Source organism: Diadema setosum, chromosome 1, assembly GCF_964275005.1.
Source record: "Diadema setosum chromosome 1, eeDiaSeto1, whole genome shotgun sequence".
Classification (NCBI taxonomy): domain Eukaryota; kingdom Metazoa; phylum Echinodermata; class Echinoidea; order Diadematoida; family Diadematidae; genus Diadema; species Diadema setosum.
The window spans coordinates 27,771,993-27,799,126 of record NC_092685.1 but is presented as its reverse complement, the minus strand read 5'-3'; the positions used below and the strand labels follow the sequence as shown (position 1 = coordinate 27,799,126).

At 39.0% G+C, this 27,134-nt stretch overlaps 1 protein-coding gene across 1 annotated transcript; it reads right to left on the bottom strand.

Annotated features, from left to right (window-relative positions):
• Positions 1-62: 62 nt before the first annotated feature.
• Positions 63-27,134, bottom strand: LOC140229247 (high affinity choline transporter 1-like). The gene is made up of 8 exons (XM_072309527.1): positions 26,969-27,134; positions 14,379-14,492; positions 12,724-12,879; positions 11,518-11,666; positions 10,499-10,624; positions 9,299-9,452; positions 1,916-2,133; positions 63-748 (listed from the first exon to the last, which is right to left on the bottom strand). The coding sequence occupies exons 1-8, from the start codon at positions 27,132-27,134 to the stop codon at positions 212-214; spliced, it is 1,620 nt and encodes a 539-aa protein (XP_072165628.1). The 3' UTR covers positions 63-211.

Below are 27,134 nucleotides of genomic sequence, written 5' to 3'. Positions count from 1 at the left end.
GACAACGTTGCCATCAACGCCATTAAAGAAAGTATTTTTATTTTCAACGAAGAAGACCGGCGTTTTCCTTTCTTTGGGTCTTGTTTTTATGAGGGACTTTAACACGCCGATCAACGTAACGATGCAACTTAAACCTACAGGCTTAACTTCCGCCAAATATATTCGTAGCATTGTACTATTTCATTAGGATCCTTCTGAGAACAGAGCAGAATCACAGGGTCGTTTCCATGTACGTGATAATCTCCGTCTTGAATCCATTGAGTGGTTCAAAGTGAGCAGTATGGCTCTTCACATCCAATCCCCGCCGTCGCTTGCCGTCGACGAAGCATTTGAAGACGTCCCACTTTTTGTCGAGGTAACCCCTGGTGAAGACGGCGTCTGTGAAGTACGAGACGGCGACGAGAACCAAGAACGTCAAGACGGACGCTAATGTGCGGAACGGAAAGAGCTGTCCGTCGACAGGGTGGTAGTACGGATAGAAGACACAGGGAGGGATATGTAGCGCTGGCTCTCCGCCCGTGAGTCGCAGCAGGAGACCGGTCACGAAGGCAACCGCTGAGCCGTACGTGTTGGCCTTGTCCACATGAATGACGGCGACGAATTGCGGGAAGAGGATGACGAAGACGAAATCCGAACAGAGCACGAAGAGGATGTAGATAGACTCGACGGTGAGGGCCATGACGGTTGCTATGGTAGCAACGACCACGATGGACGCGCGCAGCACCCATCCCATCTCCCTCTCGGAGGCCTATTGTGTGTTGGGGGGGGGGGGGGAGGGAGAAATAAGGGTCAGGCACAGTAATAAAAATAATAGCTATAATAATAATAATAATAATAAAAATAAAAATAAAAATAATGATAATGATAATTAATAAAATGATAATAATAACAATAATGATAATAATAACAATAACAATAGTATGGTCTTATTTATCCATTATAGGCTGTTCAGTGTTGACACAGTTCTACCAGAGGGCTTTGCTTTTATTATTACACAAGCGTTGCCGGGCACCCATTTACAGGCCCGGGTCGGGACATGGTGGGTAGAAACATCTTGTTCAAGAACGTAAGCACTGGACTAGATTCGAACTCGGGTCCTCCGCTTAGGAGTCAGGAGTCTTATCCACTGTGCATGCCACCATGCCGTCAGTGGGAGGCGGTGAAGAATACTCCACTGCAGATGCGTTTACATCAACCAGGGAGGTGGAAGAGAAACCTCCTTGCATCAACATATACATTTACAACCACTAATACGTTTCATACTTTTTGTATTTTGTCAATACAGAGCAGGCCAAAGTTCGAAATGTGGGGGAAGGAAAAAAAGGCTACTGAACTGGAAGATATTCAGGCCGATTTCAGTCAGTGTACTTCAATTTGTTGCAGTTCAAGTGGCTGTAGTATTCCCAATAGATTGGCTTGTCTTCTGCAAAAGACGGCAATCTGGCATGCGGTAGAATCCTGGATTAGAAAGTAGCTTGTTTATTGCAATTAGCTTGACAATTTCTCAGTTTCCCTGCAGTGCCTGAAATACATAAATTTTAAATCACAAGCGGTGCATCACGCTAATGCAGGTGCTAAAACAGGTGTTCGTTATTCCGAAGGTTCGTTATTCCTGAATATACAAATTCCCTATACTTAGAGGTTTGTTAATCCCACAATGAAAAAGGGTTCGTTGACCCGATCATTTGCAGCGTTATTCCGAAGGTTTCTTAATCCGAAAATGAAAAAGGTTTGTTGTTCCGAAGGTTCTTAATTCGAAAATGAAATAAGGTTTGTTAATCCGAAAGTGAAATAAGATTCGTACAAACCTTATTCCATTTTCGGATTAATGAACCTTCGGAATAACAAACCTTCGGAATAACGAACTGTAACCGAAACATGAGTTTGTCGTCTGCTCAGACAAGAGGTCGATCACCTGTGGGCGGAAGATGTTCTTGTAGATGTTTCGAACGAACATGGAGCTTGAGGCCAGCACCGAGGAGTCCGTGGACGACATGACGGCCGCTGAGATGGCGCCAAGTCCAAGGAAAGCGATGAAGGGCGGGGTAAGGTACTGGACCACGGCCGGAAGGATGATTCCTGGTGTCTTGTACGGATCCGTCTTGTTCAGGTTCATTGACGTCATATTCCAATCTGGCAACCAGGCAACCGATTCACTTCTATTTCAATTCAATATTATGCTTTATTTCCATCCAAGAACAGTTAATAAAGATACAAAGTACATATATCATATTGTTAGTTAAAGGGATGGTATAGTTTTGGTCGAGATGGGACTTCGGGTTTTTATCGTTTTCATGATTACTTTTTTTTTCGATGAGAAACCTCTTATGAAATATGAAAGAACATATATTTCTTAAAAGAATTCAGAATTTATTTCATCAAAGTAGTTTTGAAATGGCTATCATATCCAAAACAAAGCGAATAAAAAGTGGGACTCACCTTTTACAGTAAGATCACTTTGTTTTACTTTATTTTGGATATTTCAGCCATTTCAAAACCAATTTTCATTAAATAAACTTTGAATTCCTCTTAGAATTGTAAGCTCTTTAACATTTCATAGTGGTTTTAAAGTGTCTCGCAAAAAGTGAAAAGCTGAATTCCCATCTTAACCACAACTATATCATCCCTTTCACAATATGTAAGAAATACAAATTGGAAAAGATTTTTTTTTTTTAATTCTGTTCCTATATGTTCCTGAAGCATGCTAAGATGCACGGACTTGAACAGCCTTCAGCTGAACCAGGTGCCCGTGTGGAAATGATATAGATAAAAATGAAATTAAATGAAATGAAACTTTTAAACCAAATATAGTATGAATGCATGAATAGGAACGATGCAAACTTTGCAATGGTGACAAGAAGTAATTACAGCGATGGAAAATAGTGATACAGAAAAGCAGATCACTCGAAAAACAATATGGTAATATCATATACGTCTAAATTGTCTATTTGCAATTTGAGCATTTTATCATTGGTAAACATGTTGCAGGTAATATTAAAAAGAAACATAATACATAACACTTTTTTTTTTCAAGGAAAGAGGACATACAAAGCTAAGATAAGATAAATGTTACGGCACAGACACTATTCGTTGAGCAGTGTATACCATAACAGTGTGTTACGAAAAAAGTAACCAGAGTTCAAAGGTCAACCATATCCAGAATACATAGTCTATTTTTGTGAAATTTTTACTACAATACGAAGTAACCCATCAGCTTTAATTCGACACCTTCGAAGGTGAAGGGTACAAAACCTACCTTTTCAAAGTTTTGGTTTGTAAAGTACGAAGCCAACTTTTCTGTAAGCTTTTTGATTTCATCGTTTGCTTTTCACACCAAGTTTTAATGAAATGCTACCCCCTCTGTTAACTTTTTTTTTTTTTTGCAAGTGAATGTAATGTTACGTAACCAGTGGTGTAGTTGTTACGTTCAGACGACGATCCTTAATCGAGGTGAGGAAACTCGAGGTTAAAGGCATAATTTACCATTTTCAGATGAAACAAAAACCCAGCATTTGTGCTTCAAAATAGTTATAAAATGTGAGTTTGGGATAGAAAGAACCAATGTAAAATTTGAATCAGTATAATCGATGTTAAGTACTGTTAGATATACAAAATGTGAAAAAAAATAGTTGCAATATTTTGTTTTTCCAGAATAAACAGTCTACAGTTATGGTTTAATGAGAAAAATAGTGATATCTCCTTACATTTTAGGCTTTATTGCAAAAATTTTATATGGTAGGATGTTTTGTGATACAACTGACCTACACATATGCATCAGAAGTGATATCTTGAAAATTTCTAAAATCACTGCTCCCAAAGGTAAACGGGGCCTTTAAGCTTTTGTCCCCGAACTTCAGCGTCCACACGATCGGTTTGGCCCATACTGCGATTATTACGCTTCAATTTCTTCTTGGGTCTAACCCTATCGGACCCGCTTACATTTCTTTTTACCACCGGTGGCACCTTCCTCTGTCATGTTCTAGTTGTGTAGGCAAAGCACTGGCGGAGAATTCGACTTTATAAAAGATATTACACTGTCAAAAATAAAATAGTAGTTAGCGTCGGCGAAGAAAGTCTAGTTCGATGTATCGTAGGGAATCGATGTAAACTTACAGCTCTAGAGAGATCAAACAAACCATGGCACGCACGTGTAGTATATTTACGTTTGGGAGGTTGACCTGGAAGCAGAGGGAAATTGTGAGGCTGGAGTTCACGGAGAGGTTACGCTTAACTTCGAGTTCGTTGATTTTTGTGTCCACATGGTGCTCTACTACGAGTGGGAACCCCCGTGGCTCGTGGTTAAATGGAAACTTATGAATACGGCGTTGGGTAAAACAAATGTACAACCTAGTATTTTTTTTTCTAGATAATAGAAAAAGTGACAATGGTAAAGAAATCGCTCAAATTGTTAATGATCATTTGTTAGTGTAGGTTTGCATATGAAAAATTCAGTTCAAGTTTGTAACAATGATAACTATACTCAGTTTGTAAATAAAAATAGAAATACAGCTTTTGTTTAGCCCAATTACCCCCAAAAGAAATTGTAAGTATTGTATGTAATTGTGATAATGGTCAAGTTCTGGTTATGATGAAATGGATATATAAAAGTAATTCATGTGATGTGTTATCATTTATGTGATATTTTTAATTGTGCAAGGCATACTGGTATCTTTCAAAATAAACTTAAAATTGCTGAAGTTATACCACTTTTTAAAGGTGGATCAATTAATGATGTTAGTAATTTAGACCTATATCAGTGTTACCCGTTTTTTCTATAATTCTTGAAAAATACATATTAATAAATTATGATAGATTATTGACATTTTAGACAAGTATAACATGGATAATATTGATTTCGTTCTGGGCACTCTACTTCCCATGCTTTGATTAACCTTATTTCCAAAGTATCCAGTGTACTAAATTCTTATCAATCAGTTATTGGTGTTTGTTTCTAGATTTAAGTAAGGGTTGTGAGTCATTAGATCATTCTATTTTATAAGATAAGTTATATAGATTCAAAAAATTTATGATTGGCTTCTTATGAATCAATTAGATTTGAATTTGAAGAAAACTCAATGTATAATTTTTACCAATAAAAAAAAATCAATAAGAATTCAGCAGTTTATATGAATAGTGATATTTTTTCCTTATTATACATCTGTTGTATTTTTCTTAATGTGTGCTTTTGGTTAGTTTGGTATTTCTTGTTATGTCTTCGTTCGACTTAAATTTGACTATAAATTATTATATATGTTTTTGTTTTGGTGGCAGCTGATTATAAAACTTACTTTTTCTTGCTGTCTCCACATTGTATGACATCTGTGTTGTCAATTTGAATTTACATTATCTGTATCTTTCTCTGAATGTTTTTTTTTATCTGTTTGAATGAAATAAATACGAATTGAATTGAATTGAATTGAATTGAATTGAATTGAATTGAATTGAATTGAATTGAATTGAATTGAGTTCCGGCACCTTTGGTGGGTAGAGGATGGTGCTCAAGCTCGAGCTGTCTGTGAGAGGCTGGTAGAGCTATTTGGCCAACGCATAATAGCCCTCAATCATGAGGTGGAATGGCCTCAAAGATCTCCTGACTTAACACCCTGTGACCTTTTCCTCTGGGGATACCTGAAGAGGAGGGTATCACATCCCCATCACGTGATCTGGATGACTTGCAGGCGCGTGTTCGGCATGAGATGGATGTTCTTTGTCATGACTCATGATCCCGCAATAGTTAGAAGAGCAGTTGCAAGACATGCAGCGTCGTTCACAGCTTTGTGTTGACAGGGGAGGTGGACACATTGGAGGTGTTGGTGCATAAAACGTATGGGCTGAATGATGTGCCAACCAGAGACTGTAAATTAAATACACTTGCAAAATGTTAACACAGGGGATAGCATTTCATTAAAACTTGGTGTGAAAAACAAACAATCAATGAAAAAATACCAAAAACTTACGGAAAAGTTGGTTTCACACTTAATAAATCAAAACTTGGGAAAAGTAGGTTTTGTACCCTTCACCTTCGAAGAACCCTAACTCTGTGATCCGCGACAATGGTGACGCAAGCAAGTGTCAAATTAAAGCTGATGAGCCACTTTGTTTTTCATCAAGCATTTCACAGGAATGAATCACGTGTTCTTGACATAGCTGACCGTTGAACTTCGGTTACTTTTTTTTTTCAGGAACACTCTGCATAATACTGTTACAAAAACAACAATACATACAAACACAGAATCAGCAAAGCATCAAAGTTATCTTTTGTTTTTGTTTTGTGTTCAGGTGAGCTGTTTTTTTTTTCTATTTGCGATGATACCAGTTTACTCTTAGTGACACTGTTATATGAAAAATGTTAAAAAAAAGAGGAGTATGGATTAAAGAATAGCTGACAGCTGGAGAATGTAACAATTTAAAAGAACATGGGAAAACGTGTATTCCGTTCAAGAGGCGTAACGCAAAGAAATGTTGAATGATTGGTGAATGATCACAGTTGTATATAGGCAAATAGTGCATTTCATATAATGTGTGGCTTTACAACACTTATAATCGCGACAATGACTGTAAACGAATCACATTTTTGTTGTGTTTGGAGGTACTCCAGTAGGCAACTTCTGTCGGTGTTGTTTAACCCTAATCCCACCGGGTATTTTGAGGGACTTGAAACCACGGGGTGGGGGGGGGGGGCTTTTTGCCCCCTCTTCAGATCTCGGTCGTGGATCGCGCGATCCTCGCGAAAATTTGCACTAAGGTAGAGGCCAATGTAATCTACAAGACCGTATAGTTAGATTTTTCAAATTTTTTAATTTATGTGTTTTATATTAATTAATTTATGCTAATTTATGCAATTTTCTTTCTTTTTTTGCCTATAAATAAAGAAATGAAGCTCCAAGACTTTGGTGAACATATTCTTTTCAATATCCTCAACAATAATATTGAAGCAAAAATTCGGCTTCATAATTATTTCTTATGTATTTTATTGTTTGTTGAATTTCTTATGTATTTCTTTGTTTTTTTTTACTTTTTGTTTTTGTTGTTTTTTGTCAAAATTTGTCGCATAAACTTTTTAAAGCATAATCAGGCTAAAATAATTCATTGTCAGCCATTGAAAGTAAAAATATTTATTTTATATGAATTAATTGCAAAAACACAATTTACATTGGATTTGTACACAAAATCACGTTTTTGAGCAATTTTTGCGTCGACGAAATTTTTTCAAAGGGGCGTGGCTTCAAAACGGTATGCCCGGTACTTGAAAGAAAAAAGTCGTAAAATGTCGCGGCGAGAGCATCACGCGTTGCGGAATAATCACGCGAAACGTCGAGAGAATGCCTCCCCCCCCCCCCTTACTCCTCTTTCGTGATAATATTTGCATTCCGTTATTAAATGCATGGAGCGAAATAGTGAAAATATTGAAAGTAGTAAATTCGCAATCAAATATTTTGTCACAATCGAATCCCCACCAAGACACTAGTCAATAAAGAGGAGAATACATAGAGAATGAAAACGGTTCTTTCGTATTGAAATTTATCATAAATGCCAATATTATTGGCATTTATCTTAACACTATAAATAGTCAATAAAGAGGTGAATACAGGGAGAATGAAAACGGGGCATGATGTGACAAGCTACAGTACACTTTACTTTTGTGGAACACAAACATGTGATGGCTAGTAATTATTGCAACATTTCCTCGTTTTACGTGTCACATAGTAATATAATGTTCATCATAATGCACTTAACTACCAATACAGTCAAGTTAAGTTCATCCTTTTTCCTGTGTGGGTCTTCTTGGCCTTAGAACGTACCCCTTACCCTTTCCTAAAAGCCGATAGCTTTGCTCATTTCACCCCCTCTGATCTTCCCTGTTTTATCAATTAGAAACACTAAAGATAAATGAAATTCATACCTTTCAAGCTACATTCTTATGCAGAAATACACATCGTCTTCGGAAAATTTTTCATGGGTTTTTCACTGCAAATTCTGTCGTTCATTCATACCCAACGTGTCAATCGTCCAATTATCATCTTGAAAACCCTGAATCATCATACATCCCCCAAATCGTACTTCTGACATGTCTGACACGTTACACTTATGAAGAAAAGAAACCAAAATTCCTTTACAGTTATAAACAGGACAAACAGAATACCACTACTTGACTGAAACAGAAATGAGATGACTCATGCACGATAGTTTTTCGAATTTATTGCAGATTTCGCTTCGATATGCAAATGTCCTATTGTACTTTATAATTCTGTTGGAAATGAAATAAAATGAACTAAAATGAAATCGAATATTCACTTTGGAAAAAATGCTACAGAACGGCTCCGAGAGCATGTTCTCGTAAAAACACACGCAAGCATGACATCATGACGCTTCGTAAGAAAGAGGAAAATGAAAATATTGGTGATCTGAATTCATTGAGTATAACAATGAAGAGCCATAGGAGAAATTGAGACAAAAAAAGGAACGAAACTTGATGAATTTTGCTATAAATGACACTATTAAAGGTCAACAGATTTTATCACTGAAGCATTAGGGATTCCGAAAAGAAGAGAATAGACACCACAAGGCTGAACATAAATATGCCCTGCCTGATCATTTCAGATAGCGTTGAGTCTTGTATAACAAGTATGAGTATGGAAACAGAGTGGAACAAATTGAAGCATATACGTTCACCAGCTAATCATTTTTATAGGAGGCTTGATAGTAGTAGAGGCAGGTAATTCAGACCTTTCCTCAGAATGATAATACTTGAAACCTCTTTATGATAGAGGGGAATGAATACTAGTATTGTGTAGATTTCCAGTGAAATTATTGGGTAGACCCAATGGGAATGGCTCATGACAAGGAAAAAAAAAAGTCTTCACATTTTGCGGGCACTTCTCTCCCGAAATCTGTTTCTATCGCTGATCCTCCCCCCCCCCCCCAAAAAAAAAAATAATAATAAAATAAATAAATAGCAGGGGGCCCGGGGTGTCTAAACCCTCGAAACCCCAAAACAAAACAAAAATAAAAATAAAAATCAATAAGCAAAGGAGCCCAAGAGGAATTTTAAGCCATTAACCCCCATCCTCCTTCCTCCCCCCCCCCCCAAAAAAAAAATAAATAAATAAATAAAATAAATAAAAAACAGGGGGCCCGGGGTGTCTAAACCCTCGAAACCCCAAAACTAAGCAAAAACAAAAATAAATTAACAAAGGAGCCCAAGAGAATTTTAAGCCATTAACCTCTCCTCCTTCCTCCCCCCCCCCCCCTCCCCCACCCGTAGATCCGCCACTGCTGAGGATGTTTGCCAACTTACCAGTGCTAGCGCCTACGGCCCCCATCACATAGGCAGGAATGCTCATTAAGAAGCAGCCGAAAGCGGCAACCAGGGAGAGGTTGCGGGCATGGTCGGGCGTTTTGGCCGAAAGGGCTCGCTGGTAGTAGGCCTGCCACGGTACTCCTCCGAAGATCTTGTGGAATCGAGCATAGACAGCAATTTTTTAAAACCTGCAACGTTGATTGTATACATAAATGACAAGACAAATCCCGAGGCAAGATTGTGCATTGCTATTTCTATTATTGTTTTCTTCTTCTTTTTCATCATAATGGATTTATCATTATAATGTTTATTTGTATGATCCCCTTCTAAAGTGTAATGTACCCTCTTTTTATTGACTACTTATGTTGAAATTCTTTACTTCCACCAAAACTGTGCATATATATTCATTATGTTATTGATTATGTTGCGATGGAGAAAATAAAAGAAGGAATTGAACTGAATTGAAATGGCAGAGGGGTATAAGAATGAAGGCTTGATAAAAGATTCTTTCGAGGAAAACCTGGATTCGTGTTATCGAGACTTATCAAAACCGAATCTGCGCATAACATATCTACAATATGTGAATTGCTATTAAACTACATACCTCGAATTAGGATGGGATCATGACGATGACTTTTAATATCATTCTTATTACTTTGCCTAAAATTCTGGTTAGTAGCACTTTGATCTAGATCCCAGGTTTGGACATCTGTTTATCCATTGCTCTTTGTATACAAAATGTCACCACCGTAGGTGGTCAAGCTTTGCCTGCAATGACAGTATTCTGCATTTTTTGTTTTAACTTTTGCTCGGTCTGTGTTTGTGATATGCAAAGATGTTGTCGTGATTTCTTAAAATAGAATGAAGAAGTCGTCCGATGCAGGTTATTCGTTTGTTATGTCTTTTTAAGTTCTCCCCTCCCCAAAAAAAAAAAAAAAAAAAACAATACAGGAATGAAAACAAACGAGAAATCAAATTGTTGATATTTAAAAAGCTGGCCAATTTCACAGTCTCTATTTCTAAATTCATATTCTGTATCTACTGATGTGATGAGGATACCCCTGATGTTGTCGTTATTTTATAGTTGTTATGTCATTGAGCTGAATATTGTTATTCTTTATAATACGTCCGTTTTCTTTTCGCTATTTCTGATGTTTTGCAAATCCAAGTGTGCGAGTGCGACCATCTTTGGCTTACCATGAGAAAAGCATTATCGATCCACTGACCAACCAGTCGGGTTTCCCACGTTCCGAGCCATTGACTAGCAGTCGTCGACAGCGGCGCCACCGCGTCATTGGTCAGCGAGAAAGGGACACAAATCCACTGCGTGTCAAGAAGAATGTTATACGAGTTCATTCTGAGGAGACTTACTGGCTTAAATAATCATTATAACAAAACAAAAGTGCACTTCATGCAGAGCACGCATTGTCATGCGTCATCAGTATAGCATAATTATAGAGCGAAATGTTTTGTGTTGATGTTGTGACTGGTGAATAGGAATTAGCATGAAGAAAAACAAGTGGGCGCGAGGGAGGGGGTCGGTGCAAAAGACTACGTAAACCTCAAGTCTCCCTGTACGTGTATGTGGTGACTTGAGTAGCCCTTACTATACAGTATGCTTCCCCCCCCCCCCCCCCAAAAAAAAAAAAAAAATGCAATCAAATATTCGCATTGATAACTTCCAATATGATTAAACTGCCTGAATGCTATTTCAGGGTCTTAAAAAGTAACGTCTTAGCTATATTTTGCAGAAAACCCCATTCAAATTGGTGAAGTACAGTCACACAGAAATGCGGATCATTGTAAAGCATGCCATGGGTCTGATACTTCCAAGTTTAGCACTTGGATGCTCTTTGAAATGCATATCAATGTGTACCTGACATGCTCTACAACAATCCTTATTTCTCTCTGACAAATGGGGCAATTCGGATGGGGTTTCTGTAAGATGTGGGTAATAAGTTATAGTTTCATACCTTGAAATTGTAATAGGATTGATGTAATATTTTCAAAGTTATTGTCGCGGAAGTTCCCGTTGCATCTTTTTTTTTTTTGACATACGGTACAGTCGTAGAATGTTATGATGTTTCAGCAACTCAAATAAAGTCATGCGATGAATTACGAATGGACGTGGCTACACGTACAAAACGTGCGGATCAGTGTCTGCTGATGAGTACTTTATTTAATGCTATCAGTGATTACTGAATACGTTAACTCACCAGACCAACAAATATACACACAAGTTGTACTATATCCGTGTATGCCACTGAGTATAGGCCTCCAAAGAAAGTGTAGAATGCAGCGATACAGGCTGATAAGATCACAGACATATTTTGATTCAGATCCAAGATCACGCTGATTGTCGATCCTGCGGGGAGAGAAAGGGCACCCTTTTCAGAAAACGTCCTAATCCAATTTTAATATCTTTCATCTTGAGTAGTTTTCTTGCGTCTCCTGTTTCAATATTTGAGTGTTGGCTCCATATTCGGTCATTATTTTCATTATGATGAGTACGCTTGTTCATGACATTTCCAGATATTCCATCTCAGAATAGATAGTACAATGTACCCTGGAATGCTTGCAAGCAGAATTGCCTTGAAGGATCTTTTCACTTGAAATGCAATGAGTGGTTAAACGTATCTTATAGAGACCTGGGCTGATGAATGATCAATTACTCCTGTTCGAAGACTGTTGAGATCCAAAGTACCTTTCATGAATGTCGATTTGAATAATTACAGGTATATCTAGGCCTACATTAGATCTAGAACTAATGATCTCTCATCTGGTTTAATACGTCGTCAGTTACAGATTTTGAAACGCAATGAAGTTATTAAGACACATGTTTCGAGGAAACATGTATGATCTCGTCCTGCCTTAGATATCTTTATTTTCATTTAATTAAATTGAGAACAAATTTAGTTCTCAATTCAGTATAAAACTGTGATGCTACACAGTGTTCATTGTTTAACTCATTTCAGTATAGCTCAGGGTAGTACGATGTAGATTACAACGTCAAATCCTCGATAACAGAAGAAGATCCAAATACGCGAATACACTGATATCAGTGAAAAGTCAGACATCCTCTAAAGTATTTTCTGTCAAATGATAAATATTATTGACACTTAAAAGTAAAGAATAAAATAAAATAAAAGACCAAAAAGAACCGCCGGACAACGACTTTCATAAGTTTCGTCCTTGCCATGATGTAAAACAGTTTAATGAAACCAGCAGTTCTTGGACAAAGAGTTCTACAGGTGGCAAGTTCACCTTCACACACGTTTGTTGAGAGAATGAAGCAATATTTGAACAGATTGCCCGATTTTCCTCAAACTTTCACCGATGTGTTCTATTAACATTGCTATGTTCTCTCAATCCACATGTGCATAATGGTGAAATTGCCAGTGAACTTGTCCTTTAAAACTTACCAAGGGCTGCTAAGATAGCGGCACACCAGAGAAGCTCCCCCATAAGGGCCGAGAGGAAGAGCACTCCCCCCATTCGATCCCCGAATTTAAACTGGAATGGGTCTAGCATTGTTACGTAATTCTTTTCTCGCATCTGCTTGGCAAAGAATAGTCCATCTGTAGGCGGAAAGATGCTACATTGTTTAATGACAGGAATGCATAATTGTTTGAGTATGTGTGTGTGTGTGTGTGTGTGTGTGTGTACAAAGTATATGTGTGTGCTTTAATGCATACTAGCATGTATTATCATAAGTACATTATGCACACACACAGACATACAATGGGTCTATTAACGTGAATGTTAGACGTATTATGCACATTGAATATTATGCTATGTATGTCAGAAATATGACAAGGTGTGAGTGAATGATCTCGTAAAAAAAGTATTTTTTGATAAAGAAGTTGCACTGAGTTTGAATGAAAAAACTGGATAGGAAAAGATAGGATATGATTTTGTACATTGTACAATACAATACAATTATGTTTTCTTCATTTTGTTAGTCATTATCACATGTATTTTGTTAATTTACGTTTTTGCAATTATTACAAATATGTTCTGCTTATACATTGTATACAATTTTCTCACTTTATCATTGATGGAAATGGAAATAAATTTTAACTTTAATTTGAATTGTGCTCTTGCAAAAGTTGCAAATATGAATACAAAAATATACAAAACGGGTTAAAAGACATTTTTAAACATCTTTAAGTAAGTCCATCATCAGATAGAGCAAAATAGAACCTTTCCGACAATACTTCACTTTGCAAAAGATTGACAAATTGCCCTACATCGACGTAAATAAGCATTGAATTGATCAGTGATTTTAGTAGTAGCCATGATAAATAAATCATGGGCGTACGTACCCGAGCAGGATTCGAACCTATGACCACCTGATCTCCGGACAGGTGTCATCTCCACCAGACCACCGAGCTTCCGCCCAATAGCAAGTGATGGTTCTAATCCTTATAGCATGCAGTGGGTACTGCGTTGTTATTCAATTTTTACCATGGCTACTACTAAAACACTGATCAATTCAGTGCTTTGAAATGGCTGCGATATCCAAAAACAAGGTGAAACAAAGAGATCCTAATAAAAGGCGTGGCCTGTCGCCTCATATCATTATCACTTTTTTTTTTTTTTTTGCCATTTGAAAACCAATTTTCATCTAATGAACGTTGAATCCTTCTTAAAATTACATGATCTTTCATATTTCATAAGAGGTTTCGCATTATCTCACTTAGGAATGTTCAAAATATGAATCCCCACCTCAACCAGTACTGTACAGTCCCTTTAATTTCAAATTTGAATCTGAATCACGAATCGTTAACTCCATTTTTTTTTGCGATAAAACACCTTTGAATTGAAATTGAAATTGAAACTGGCTTCACGTTGAATCCTTCTTAAAATTACATGCTCTTTCATATTTCTTAAGAGGTTTCTCATTATCTCATTTAGGAATGTTCAAAATATGAATCCCCCCCTCAACCAGTACTGTACAGTCCCTTTAACTTTAAATTTGAATCTGAATCACGAATCGTTAACTCCTTTTTTGCGATAAAACACCTTTAAAGTGAAATGGAAATTGAAATTGGCTTCATGCAGATCTCGAACTTACTGATCATGAAGCTCATGCTGTAACCCCATGGCGCCTGGGCCCAGACGAGGCCCCATCCCGGGGTGAACACTACTTCTGCAGTACCGTTGATATAACCTCCACCAACCCATGTGGCTATTTGGGGGAGAAGAGGAAATACGGGAATGGTGAACACCACCATCTTGGGAATGCATCTCATTATTTTCTCCTATTTTTGTTCTTTGCCGTCTCCCCCCCCCCCCCCTCCATTCATTGTCATGCATGCATGCACCCACATGCAATTGTCATGCATGCATGCACCCACATGCATGGGAGAATATAACGTCTCCAATTTTAATTGCGGAGGGGGGGGGGGTCCTAGAAGATCGCTATGTGGACTCATTCTCCTCAAGGATGATATCATTGAATGACATTAGTTACGATTCATGAGCTGCGTTCAGACGGAGGCAGTTTAGGTCGGAGTAACTTCGGAGGAAGGGGCGGAGGAAGCTTGCTCGGAGGAATGTCGGAGGAAAGGTCGGAGTACTGGAGTAGTGCCCGTCTGAACAAGGTCGTGGTAACTTCCTCTGGTCGGTGGAACTTATCACGACCTCTTCCTCCGACCAAGATACTCCTGAGTTTTCCTAGGAGTATCTCGCTACCATGATTAGCCGGTCGGAGTAAATTGCCCGTGCGGACAAACCCTCGGAGTATCTACGACCTTACATACCTTACGACCTAGGTAAAACTTCCGGGGTCAAATCGCAATGTTGACATTTTGCGAGGACACGTGCGCGTACAGTACAATTCTAACATAGCCGATCACGACGAAGAAGCTAGCGCTCAGATTTTTTTTTTTTTTCACGAGGTCGTGGTAAGATAAGTATAAATTGGAATTTTAATTGCTGTGCAAAAAAAAAAAAAAAAAAAATATTCTGACTAGAGATAGTCGGAACAAGGTCTGAACATGGCTTATGGGAATTTAAATGAGCATGTGTACTATATCCGATGCTAATCCAATGCTAAACTCGGAAAAAAAGTTCGGTGAAGGAGTCAAATGTTAAAAAACAAAAAGATTAAAGAGAGCTGATAAAAGGTATGATTTCTGGAAATGAATGAACTACATCATTGGAAATATACATATATAAATATATTCTCCATGATTTTTTTTTTTTTTTTGTCTGCGTTGTTCCACGTTCCCATCCACGAGTACAAACGTAATCTACTTGTAGATAACATTAGCAGATGGACACTTTTTCAAAAATCAAAATCATGCAATCTAGCACATTGCATTAGCTAATGTGAGTACATATTTTAATTCTTTATATTTTTTCTCTTTTTATATAGAAAAAGCAAAGTGGTCTTCAAATAATAACAATATCACGATAAAGGATAATGGACCGTTTAAGTCAGGTTGGTAAAGAATTTCGACATGCTTGGCACGTTTGCTTCTCCCACGTCAACCTCATTTTCAATTCTCTCGCTTTCTGGTTTCCTTCAGCCCGTTTTCATTGAAAAAAACAAAGACAAAAAAATAAAGGCAAACAACAAACAAACACACATGCAAGATTTATATTGGAGGTAAAATATATACCTGAAATAATTTTGTTTATAAGAATTACAATATAGTGACAATCAAAACCATTTTGGAGACACGTGTAAACTATATTTCACGTAGTTATGTACTTTCCGTGAGTGTGTGCATTTGCCTACGCGACGTCTGTACAACAAATAAACTATTTCCCGTGATTTTCTTTTTATAAACCCACTGAAGGCGACTATGAATAATTACGAAAGTTTTATGCTTTAGATCAAACTTAACAATTTGTCATCCACTCTTTCCTAGTCATTTGTCATGACATTTGTCTATTTATAGGCGGTGCTATACCAACTGAGCTAAAGAAAACCCTAGTCGTGTTCGACCCAGAAACCCTTACTTCTAAATGTTCGTGTGATCAGAAGCTATAGCAGTATGTGTGTGTGTGTGTGTGTGTGTGTGTGTGTGTGTGTGTATGATACGCACACACACGCACACACACACACACACACTGAATCTTGACATAAGTCCGAAGGATATTTCAAATTTGAGATACTCTATGTGAGGAATCACCGAAGTGATGCAGCGTTTTTGAATAATGAAATAAAAACAAACAAAGGAAAACTGAACAGAAATGAATATGATTTATTAATGGAATCAAACAAGATTGAAAACAACGCTGAATGGGCTTATTTGGTTCCACGTGGTTGGGTGTCATGACAATAACAGATGATCAACATTTGAATCCCTATGTCAAGTTCTATGATAATTTTATAAATTATGGAAAGCTGATGAATGAAAAGAAAATACATGCTCTTCCGCTGGGTTAGACCCATTAGACGAGTCAAGGTGAACTAAATCAAACTCAACACTAAAAGTCCTATCGAGCACTCACAATGATGTGCCGTATCGGTCCTACCAGAGAGTGAATGAGTTCTAGACATAACACCACAAAGCAGTCAAAGTAAGTTGTAGAAATCCACTTAGACCATGTGACCACTTCCCTACATCAATTCATTTTTTCTCATTCTCATTTTTCTTCCAACAAAACATAACACAAGGTAAATCAGAAAATCCACCATAAGCATATATACAGTACAAAGTGCGAAGGATAAACGACAGACAACAAATTAATAGAAATGAATTATGTATACATACGGGAAAATGCAAATTTATATTTTGAGGAGAAAAAAAAAAAAGAGAACTGAGAGACCCACTAAAAAGCAGTGCTTGCAGATCATGGACCACTCAAGAATTTCTTCCAAAAATACTTACTACAATTACAAACACATTACACAAAAATGATTTCGACAAAATGGAAAAAACAGAGACACAACAACATGAAATGGCTAAACTGAGTGACTAAATCTCTGCAAAATGACTAAATCTTTGCAGAGAACTGTAAACACGAGTCACCTGATTAAGAGTTCGGTCCAAACATAGAGGAAAATAAAAAAGCAATAGTATACATAGCTAAAAAGAAGGGGTGAGAGAACACGATGAATTGTGTTGTAAGGTTCAGTGTATTGTTTAGAATTTGTTCGTCTCGAATTTGTCGTTAGTTATATCCGGTTGGTTTTGAACCAGAAAATGATTATAAAAACATTATTTACCATCTGCAGATGGAAAAAAAAAAAACCCAACAATTATGAAATGTGACTTAGGAATATGTTTTGTTTTGTTTTGTTTATTTTCCATCTGACAAGATGGCTGGATAGCCCATATTCAGCTACGTTAAGCTGGTCTTCCATGGGGTCCAGTTGGATGTGAGGTGGGACCGCTTCACCGGGTTAAACACCCTGCTCTTTGCGATGAATGAATGAAGCGGGATCTTTTACGTGCATGAGTTGTTGCTCTCTCATACACGGGACCTCCATTTTATGTCCTATCCGAGGGACAGAGTGTTTTGCCTCTTGCTAGAGGGGACGGTATGTTTACACACAACATTGCTCAGTCCAGACTCGGGTTCGAATAGAAACAGCCAATGTAAAATGTTAATCAGTATAATCAATATTCAGTATTGTAAAATTCCTAAAATGTGAAGAATATGGTTATAATAACACTGTTTCTAAGATATACCGTCTACAGTTATGGTTTACTGAGAAAAATAGTAATATGGTTTACTGAGAAAAAATAGTGATATCTCCTTATAATTTACGCTTTATTACGAATTTTCGTATGGCAGGATGTTTTGTGATACAACTGATTTACGCATATGCGATGTTATCTGATAACTCGAACACTTTTACAATCACTGTTCCCAATGGTAAACAAGACCTTTAATGGCAATAATGATTATTGTGATGAAAAAAAAAAATCACTTTTCGTCTTTCGTCACAATCATACATTTTTTTTTCTCAATTGGTTTGTCTATTTCTGACAGACAACTAGGACTTACATCTAAGCAGTCCTAGCTGGAAACAGTGTCAAAATTACCAGTTTATGATTCTGCACTGCCTGTGCAATTTTTCTTAGGTGATTTTTCGCTTGGCATTGTTATCGCGTGATCAAGTTGTTCTACGACGTGTAAACCTGATCTCTGTACCTCAACAAATTCACGACATTGTACTTCGGATTCGACCAAGCTGACTTGAAAGCATTCCAGAACTTTGACTTTCAGATCCCGCGAGAGCACTTGCCAAGGAGATATCAAAATCAACTACTGACAGGCTTTCACTATTATAGTCCCCTATTCTGGTGTTTTATGCGCCTCATCGTTCTTTCGAAGTTCAGTTGTCTCTTGATCATATTCGCGATAACGAGGTACCGCACCGGTCATTCACAGACCGTACTACCATTACTTATCCACTGTAATCTTTATTGAACAGCTAAAAACGCTGAATGGGGTACATGTCACGACTTTTTCCCTCTTCGTTTTTTTTTTTTTTTTTTAAAGCATACGCATGTCTCTTGTACGTTATTCCGAGTTGAGACCAAAGAGAGCTATAAACGAATGTAAGAGAGGGAAATAAGCTATGTATATTTATTTTGAACATTATGGATGGCATTTCAGTATTATTGTCTTAAGCATTAAATTTTATTGTTGATGGGAACTGGAAAGGGCAAAGATTCACCAAGATCATGCAATCATAATGCACATAACGACTTACTTCTAAACAGACAGGTAGTCCTTAAACTAGAGTTTTAATTCTCACATTTGAGCAAGAATTTATAATCGTAATGACCTCAGTGTGCTTGTGCAACATCTAAGAGGCGAAGGCATTTCTAAATATCAAGTAAGAGGTGTTAAATACAGTCGACTGTTCTTCAGTCATTGGGCAACATGACGTCTTCTGTACATTAAAATGAAATAAACGTGGCAGCACTTGTGAATAACATTACATATGAAGAGTTTGTTCGCAAAAACCGATAAGTCCATATTTGTCAAATGGAGATATTTGCGATTAAAGGTCAAGAAAAATAAAGAGAATAATAAGAACATTTTTGCTTCTTTTGATCATAACTTAAAAAATGTGTCTTTATGTAGTGACCAATATATCATTTAAAAGGTATTATTTTGTACTTTATGACAGAAACCGTACTTAAAAATCTTCAAAAATGGACTTATCGGTTTTTGCAAACAAACTCTTGATTTTATCCGCACATGTTCTAGACAAAAAACAAACAAACAAACAACAACAAAAAAAAAAAAAAAAACTTCTTAACAGGCCACAAAACGCAGGGTACCTTCGGGGTAGCCTCCGACGAAGATTGTTCTCCGGAGAAGATTGTGTCTGTTGAGAAGCAACAGAGTGGAGAGCCTCCGGAGAGCATCCGGAGAAATCTTACCCTGTGATCGACCAGGGTAGACGTGGGGGAACCTCCGGCGGTTTACCGGAGGCTGCCACCTAAATGTTTGTTAAGACGCCTGTTAGGTGTTAAGGGGTCTGTTAAGCGCCCGCGGGAGCGGGGTGAATCTTCCCCGTAGGAGCCACGTGACCAGCGCTATCCAGTCAGGTGACCAACGCTGCGCCACACAAATCCCATGAACTCTCCCTGTGTATTAAGCCCCAGTCACATGTAAACAGGGCTCCTCAAGGATCTACACGATGATCCGGGGAGTTCCGAGATAGTTTCGCCCCGGATGGAGCGTCGACGAGTATTGATGACTGTACACACGGTATCAACACGCAGCTACACGGATAAGGCCGGAACAGCGCACCATTTACACGGCATCTACACGGCGCTTACACGGACCAACACGGCAGCTACAAGGCGACCACACGGACCATCCTGGATTGCTCTGCCAACACGGCAGTCCCCGGATGACGCCGGATGTTTTTGAACTCCAAAAGCTGCCGTGTTGGCCTCCCGGATGTACAAGGATGACCAAGGCGTCAACACGGATCTCTCCCGGATCCGACATGTCTATGTGACCGGGGATTTACACGGACCTCCATGGACCATGCCGGACCTACCCGGCAACTACACGGTTCATGCCGGCTGAGCACGTCGTCTACACGGACCAACAAGGCAGCTACCCGGACCAATAAGGCAGCAACACGTACCACACTGCAGACGAAAATCTATCATAAAAAGCAAGCTGATTTTTGATTTTCATTAATCTTATTCTCGTTCTCGTCACTTACGGACTGTGTAAATCCATGTCCGTCCTGCAACACAATGTTTGTACGTAATTGTCCGTGTGGTTGCCGTGTGGCTGCTGTGTAGGTCCGTGTAGCTGCCTTGATGATCCCTGACGCTCCTTGATGTGAAAAAAGAATGCGTCACTAATGGCCAAGGATATTCACGGCGCCTACACGATCGTTCCAGGTAGCCACACGGACCTTCATGGAATGCTCTGCCAACACGGCAGTCCCCGGATCACGCCGGATGTTTTTGACCTCCAAAAGCTGCCGTGTTGGCCTCCCGGACGACCCCGGACCTACACGGACCGACACGGACCTCCAAGGATGCCCAAGGCGTCAACACGGATCTCTCCCCGGATCACCCCTGATCAGATCCGGGGTGATGCGGCATGTAAATGTGGCTGGTGCTTTAGCCCGACCAGACGCCCTGCTTCGTACGCCGACTTCTGCACAGCGTGTACAAGGCTGTGTACAGTTACATAATAAAGAGTCGTCACACTCATCGAGGTCTTTGGAATGAACGGTATCGTAATAGGTGTGCTCTGATTGTAAAACATGTGACTGATTTCATTACTAATACGTTCTTTATTTCTTTTTTAACGATCCTCAAGAAAAGAGAAATAAAAGGCGTTTGCACGGTAAACATTTTAAGGAAAAACAACAGCCCTAACTTAAACGCCTGTAACGATACTTGGGCCCACATGCCTATATCAGTACACACATGCACATTCAACGCAATCGCATGCTACTGCTGTGACAATGATGTAGATGCTTCCATTTTCAGCGTATCTGTAAAGTGATTGGCCAAGGAGGGGAATGTAAGCACGGGCGAAACTTCGCCGAAGAACGCCCTGATAAGGGGCTCATGCGTTTATTTGCGTCTCAGGGCAATTACCCTACCCCCCCCCCCCGGACAATTACCTCCCCCCCCCCCCCCCCCGCAGCCTGAATATGAATATTGGCCCATAGGTTAGAGTAAAGATTAGGGTTTAGGGTTAGGTTTAGGGTCAGAGTTTGGGTTAGGGTTAGGATTAGGTTCGGAATTAGGATTAGGGTTAGGGTCTGGGGAAGTAAGTATGGGGTATTACCTAGGGGGTAATCGCCCTATACCCATTGAAGTCGTTCGAAGACACTAACTCTTGGTTTGTTTGTTTGTTTGTTGTTTGTTTGTTTGTTTTTCTGTGAGGAAGGGCAAAACGTCCAATTTATTAGGAGGCCTGGTTCGGGCTGCGGGTCCCTGTTGGATTTGTGGTTTCTATACGCTGTGTTCTTCTCACATGTCATGTTAATAAGTCCAAAAAATGTCCTACCGTCCTACGTTAAGTTATGTTATCCTGACAGGCTGAAGAAAAATAAAATAACACCCATTGCCACTTGAATTACCATACCCTGCATGCAATAATTGATGCAGGGACGGCGCTGCATTTTTCAGAGTGAGGGGACCGACTTTCTGGGAGCATGGACTTCGATGACGATGGCGGGGGGGGGGGGGGACATCTTGCTGCCAGATTTTCTGATGCCACTTCCGGGGATAATCGATTGAAAAGCACATTTTTTTTTGTTTTTGTTTTTTATTTTTATTTTGGGGTGACACTTCTTTAGTGACATGGCCAGACAAGCAGGACCCCCCCCCCTCAAAAAAAAAAAAAAAAAAAAAAGTGGGAGGGAGGGGCGGCACCAGCAGTTGCTTCGGCCCCTTCATATTTCCTTTGCTGACTTGCTGCTTACTCTATTATGTGGCTTCTCTAAGACTTATGATAATAATACAATAAAGATAATGTTTTATGCATTAACAATACCACTGTAAATTGACAATTCCCCGAGTCTGATCACCAAAGCTAATGTTTCATCCATTTACATTATGAAACTGTACACACCTTGCTGACGCGTTAATTGTTACAAAAGGACCGGAGCATAAAATTTCAATTTTCTTTTAACATCTTAGCGGCTCTGACTATCCGTTACTTCTTGTCTAACCATCGACCACGAATGTTATTTTCTTTTTCCACCATGTTATTTGTTACATTTGTTTCCCTTTTTATCTCTTTCTCTCTCTTCTGCATGACAGCAATCGGTGATTTGTCTGAGGTGTGTGCTTAGGGCTCGCTATGGGTTTCTATTCCTCATTAATAAGTGTACATGTAATTGAGTGATTCAGTTGAGCTTTTTGATCCCCCTTCATATGCATAATATTGCATTGATGGCATGTTTTGTATAATTCAGCACAGTTTGATTTTATTTCTGTATTCTTTTTTTTTCTAAGGATATCATACATGGAAATGACAACGAGTGTACATCTGACAACATAATAAGAAAAAAGTGAAAATTTGAAAATTTGTATCATTGTTGGTAATCAATATTAATGTAAATTCTGATCCATCCAGATAACGCTCAGTAAAAGTACAAAATTAGATCAATTCATCTGGACTTACTGTTTTAATTCCGAGAACGGTTTAACGTCCGATCCTGGACGATTAATCAGTTCGTCTGATTTGATGGTGGGAAGGCGTCGCATCGTTGCCAATCGGGGCAGATGCATTACTGTTCGGAGTCGTGGAAGAAATCTCCAGATGACAGAGATGTAGTCCCTACACCCGAGAGAGGTTGAAGTCACAACTTTAATGACAAAGAAGTGCGCATGTTAGAAAAGGAGCCTCGTTGGTTCTAGAGGGGGTCCGGGAAGTCGTCTACGTCAACTCCGAAAACTTCTTCCTTGATAAGGGCGGGGGACTGCGACACAACATCTCCCGGGTGTAAAGCTTTGTCATCTGGAGAATTCCTCTGACTCCGACTCCGACTGACTGTGAACAATAACGTCGGTAGTGCATCTGCGCCGATTGGCAACATCGCCTTCCCGCCATCAAATCAGACGAGCTGAGTGTCCAGGGTCAGACGTGAAGCCGTTCTCGGAATTAAAAGAGTAAGTCAAGATGAATTGATTTAATTTTATACCTTTATCATTGAAGGCATTTTTTGTTGGGGGGTGGGGGGTCGAATGCACCATACAGGCATTGCTTCACTCTTTTCCCCCCACCATTTTCGTGTACCAAAAATACTGTGGAAACTTGTAGATTTCGTTTATCGTACATTGTAGTGATAAAAATACACCTATTTTCTGTAAGAATTCGTGTTAATATGTTTGTGCTGGAGATGGAAAAATGAGTGAACGAAAGTAATTTTCCTGAGAAATAAGAAACCAAAGTAGTTTTGAAAATATGTGTCGCAATTCACGGAGGGAGCCGTATTGACCTTGAATGTTAGGGGTCATATTTACCGCTCTCTTGACAATGATTTAATCAAGGACAATCTGCATGGTAATTAGTCACCTACATGCAGTGTTCGGCCTCAAATGTTTGTTGTTGCTGTATAACAAATGACGCGGAATAGATCCCTACGAAATCACAAACGGCAACAAAGCAAGGGCTCCGAACTACACAGCAGCGCGGCAGCTCGGGGACGTTAACCACTGTGCCATCTTTTCCCTAAAATTTAAATGCATCAATTAATTCAACAGGACTGTTTTAAATCATGCCATCATCATGGAAAAGGTATATCTCGTTCCAAATTATGGACAGGAAACCAAATAGTTACAACTGGCTTCAAGCAGTCAAAGGGCTATTGCAGTGCAATGCACAAAAAAAAAAAACAACTTAAAGGATAATAATTATTATTCATCATGAGTTGTCAGAAAAAAAAAAACAACATTTGATAAGCCCAAAAGTGAAAATTAATTGATCAACATAGAATAAAAAGAAGAGAAATTGTGAGCTTTGTCATTGCCATATTTGGGTGATGTTTATTGTTCAAATCAATTATCCCCCAGTCTGTCATTCTAACACCTCTGCCTGATTATCATTTTAAAGTTATTCAGCCAGGTTCACACACGTTTAGGCCAGAAAGCGAATTCTTGTCACTTTTTTTTTATGTGTGCATGATCAATGGATAACTGGTGGAAAGCAGATGGAAACATAATCACAATGGATTGTCAAGAGTGTCCTCCATGGTCCGTAGGAGTACGATGATTAGCGGGACACTGTGCGCGGCAAACTGAACTGTACAAGTTCAAGTTCAAGGTCAAGGTCAATTTACTTTCATGCTTCTCATATGTCAATATATTATATTACATCAAAAGTAAAACTGTGTTTACACCATGTTCCCGGTGGCCATGGCAGTTAAGTTTTAGGCCGCCGTGTACACAACGGGATGGACGTGAGACGGGATAGGCAAACGTGACAGACCATGGCTGCCGTGTGGATGCCGTGTCAGATTTTTTAACTGTCAAAAATTTACCGTGGCATGCAGTCCCGATGCTAATGAAGAACCTTGCCTTAAAGGGATTGTATAGTTTTGGTTGAGACCTAATTGCAGGTTTCTAACATTTTTTGGTGAGATAATGAGAAACCTCATATGAAATAAGAAAGAGCATGTAATTCTATGAGGAATTCAATGTTTATTTGATGAAAATTGATTTTGAAATGGCTGAGATATCCAAAAAAGAGCGATTCTAATAAAGTGTGGGACCCACACTTTATTACGATCGCTTTGTTTTACTTTGTTTTTGGATGTTTCAGTCATTCCAAACCCTATTTTCATCAAATAAACTTTGAATTCCTCTTACAATGGAATGCTCTGTACTATATCATATGTGTTTTCTTGGTATCTCGCAAAAAGTTGAAAGCCCAATTCTCATCTCCACCAAAACTGTACCATCCCTTTAAAGTCCCTGTAATAACCCAACAAGCACAAATCGTGGACGTACTCCTTGCGAGCAGCTTACGAACTAAACGTCTCATGAAGGTTATATGTCGTTCGTACGAACGCCGTGCGAATTTCCGTTCGTAAGGCTTTCTTACGAACGTCGTAAAAGCCTTTTGCGAACAACTTGAGGCGTTCCTACGATCATCTCAAGAATTTGAGGCTTCTTAAATTGTCTCGCGACCCCACGAAGTCTACTAAAAATCTTGCGTGGTTCTTACGTTGTTTTTACGGCGTTCGTCAGGCCTCCTAACGATACGACGGTCTCGTACGATGTGGAAAGAAATCTTGGAGAAGGCCATCGACCAGGCTGCAAACTTACGAACGGTTTAAGAAAGGTCTTCGAACGCTGATTTTCGTACGGCCTTCTCAAGAAGATCTTACAAAATGGCCTGAAAACCGATCTTAACATGGCGTTCGGAGCAGTTCGTAAAGACATTTGTGACGGAACCTTAAGCGAGATATAGACGGATTTGGAGGTGCAGCTATGGAACCGGAGGTGGCATAATAGGCCTATCAAAAGCAAAAAGATGCCCTCGAATTAGTAGTATAGTAGGAGTAGTTATAATACTGCATTATGTATCGAGTACAATATATAGCAATGCACTCTCTATGGTATGAGAAGAATCGGTTTGATTCAGCGGGCGAACTAGATGACATCATCATAAGCTCGTCTGTTTAGTCTTCTTATTCTGTCTATCAAATCTTAAGACATGCAGATGACATGAGTTTGGAAAGAAATCAAATCTCAGTGCGTGAGCTGCATGTCTTTGAAACGTTGGGATATAATGGCAAGTTTGCGATTTAGGCTGATTGATCGATTATCATTATTTATTTATTTCATTTTTTTTGGGGGGGGGGGTTGGGGGCCAATATCTCTTTCCCCTAGTAAAGTATAATACATGTACCTACGTCACTTCAACCTCAAACCCTTTCCTTGTTCCATAGGCTTCACCTCATGAACACCTTCTATTCTCTTAACACCTGTCACTTTCGAAGGGTTAAGTTAGAAAGAGAAACAAAGAAGTGTGTATCGTCGCTTTCACGATAATAATCATTTACGCAATTAGACATGAGAATATGATTCATGTGAAATCGTGAATGGAATCTACATTGTCTGACAATAAATAACGGTAAACACAGAATTCTTGACAATAATGTCAACAAAGATGCTACAAGACGTTGGCGATACTGACATCGAAGAATCCTAATCGGCAATAGTGCATCGATTGTATTGGTCTGGCGATTAATCTTCGAGCTATTTTGTAATGTAACTTCTTTCATTTATACTATTTTATACAAACTACGAAATAAATGATGCAGCATGGGTTATACTCCGGGGTTGCTGTATTGCTAATGCTATCACTTTTCATATCAGTGCATAATTTCTTATGATCAAGTTAGAGGGGAACAATATCATAGAACTTAACATTAGCGAGATGATACCAAATGTCACACACACTTAGGCTTGTTTGGAAGTGTGCAAATTCCTGCCTCCCCCTCTCCCGCCCTGCTGCGTATGGCCGTGTTAGTTTATGAAGTTAACAACTAGCATGGACTTCAATGCCGAACTGATTGCTTGCTTACTAACATCCCACATCACATCTTCTCATTCGCTTAGTACGCTCCCACATCAACATCCATGCATCTTATTCTAGACGCACATGCTAACTCCTAAAATAATATTTCAGCGTAAAAGGGGTATTCTAAAAGCCGGTGTCATACACAGCTATCATAAAGAGAGAACCGACCTATGAGGGTAAAGAGACCCACGACCCAGCCGAAGTTACGATCCGCTACCATAGTCCGCTCTGAGTTACTGCTACCCCTGGTCTTCCGCGAGGCCCACAGACCAATGCCGAGGATGAGTAGATAGAACACCACCATACCGGCGATTCCGCCCCAATTAACAGCCAT

Coding starts and splice junctions, on each gene's coding strand:
- LOC140229247 (XM_072309527.1), bottom strand. CDS start 27,134: ATGGCTGTTAATTGGGGCGGAATCGCCGGTATGGTGGTGTTCTATCTA. Junction 9,453..10,498: donor TCGATAATGCTTTTCTCATG/GTAAGCCAAAGA, acceptor CGATTCCACAAG/ATCTTCGGAGGAGTACCGTG. Junction 2,134..9,298: donor GGCCGTAGGCGCTAGCACTG/GTAAGTTGGCAA, acceptor CCTGGTTGCCAG/ATTGGAATATGACGTCAATG.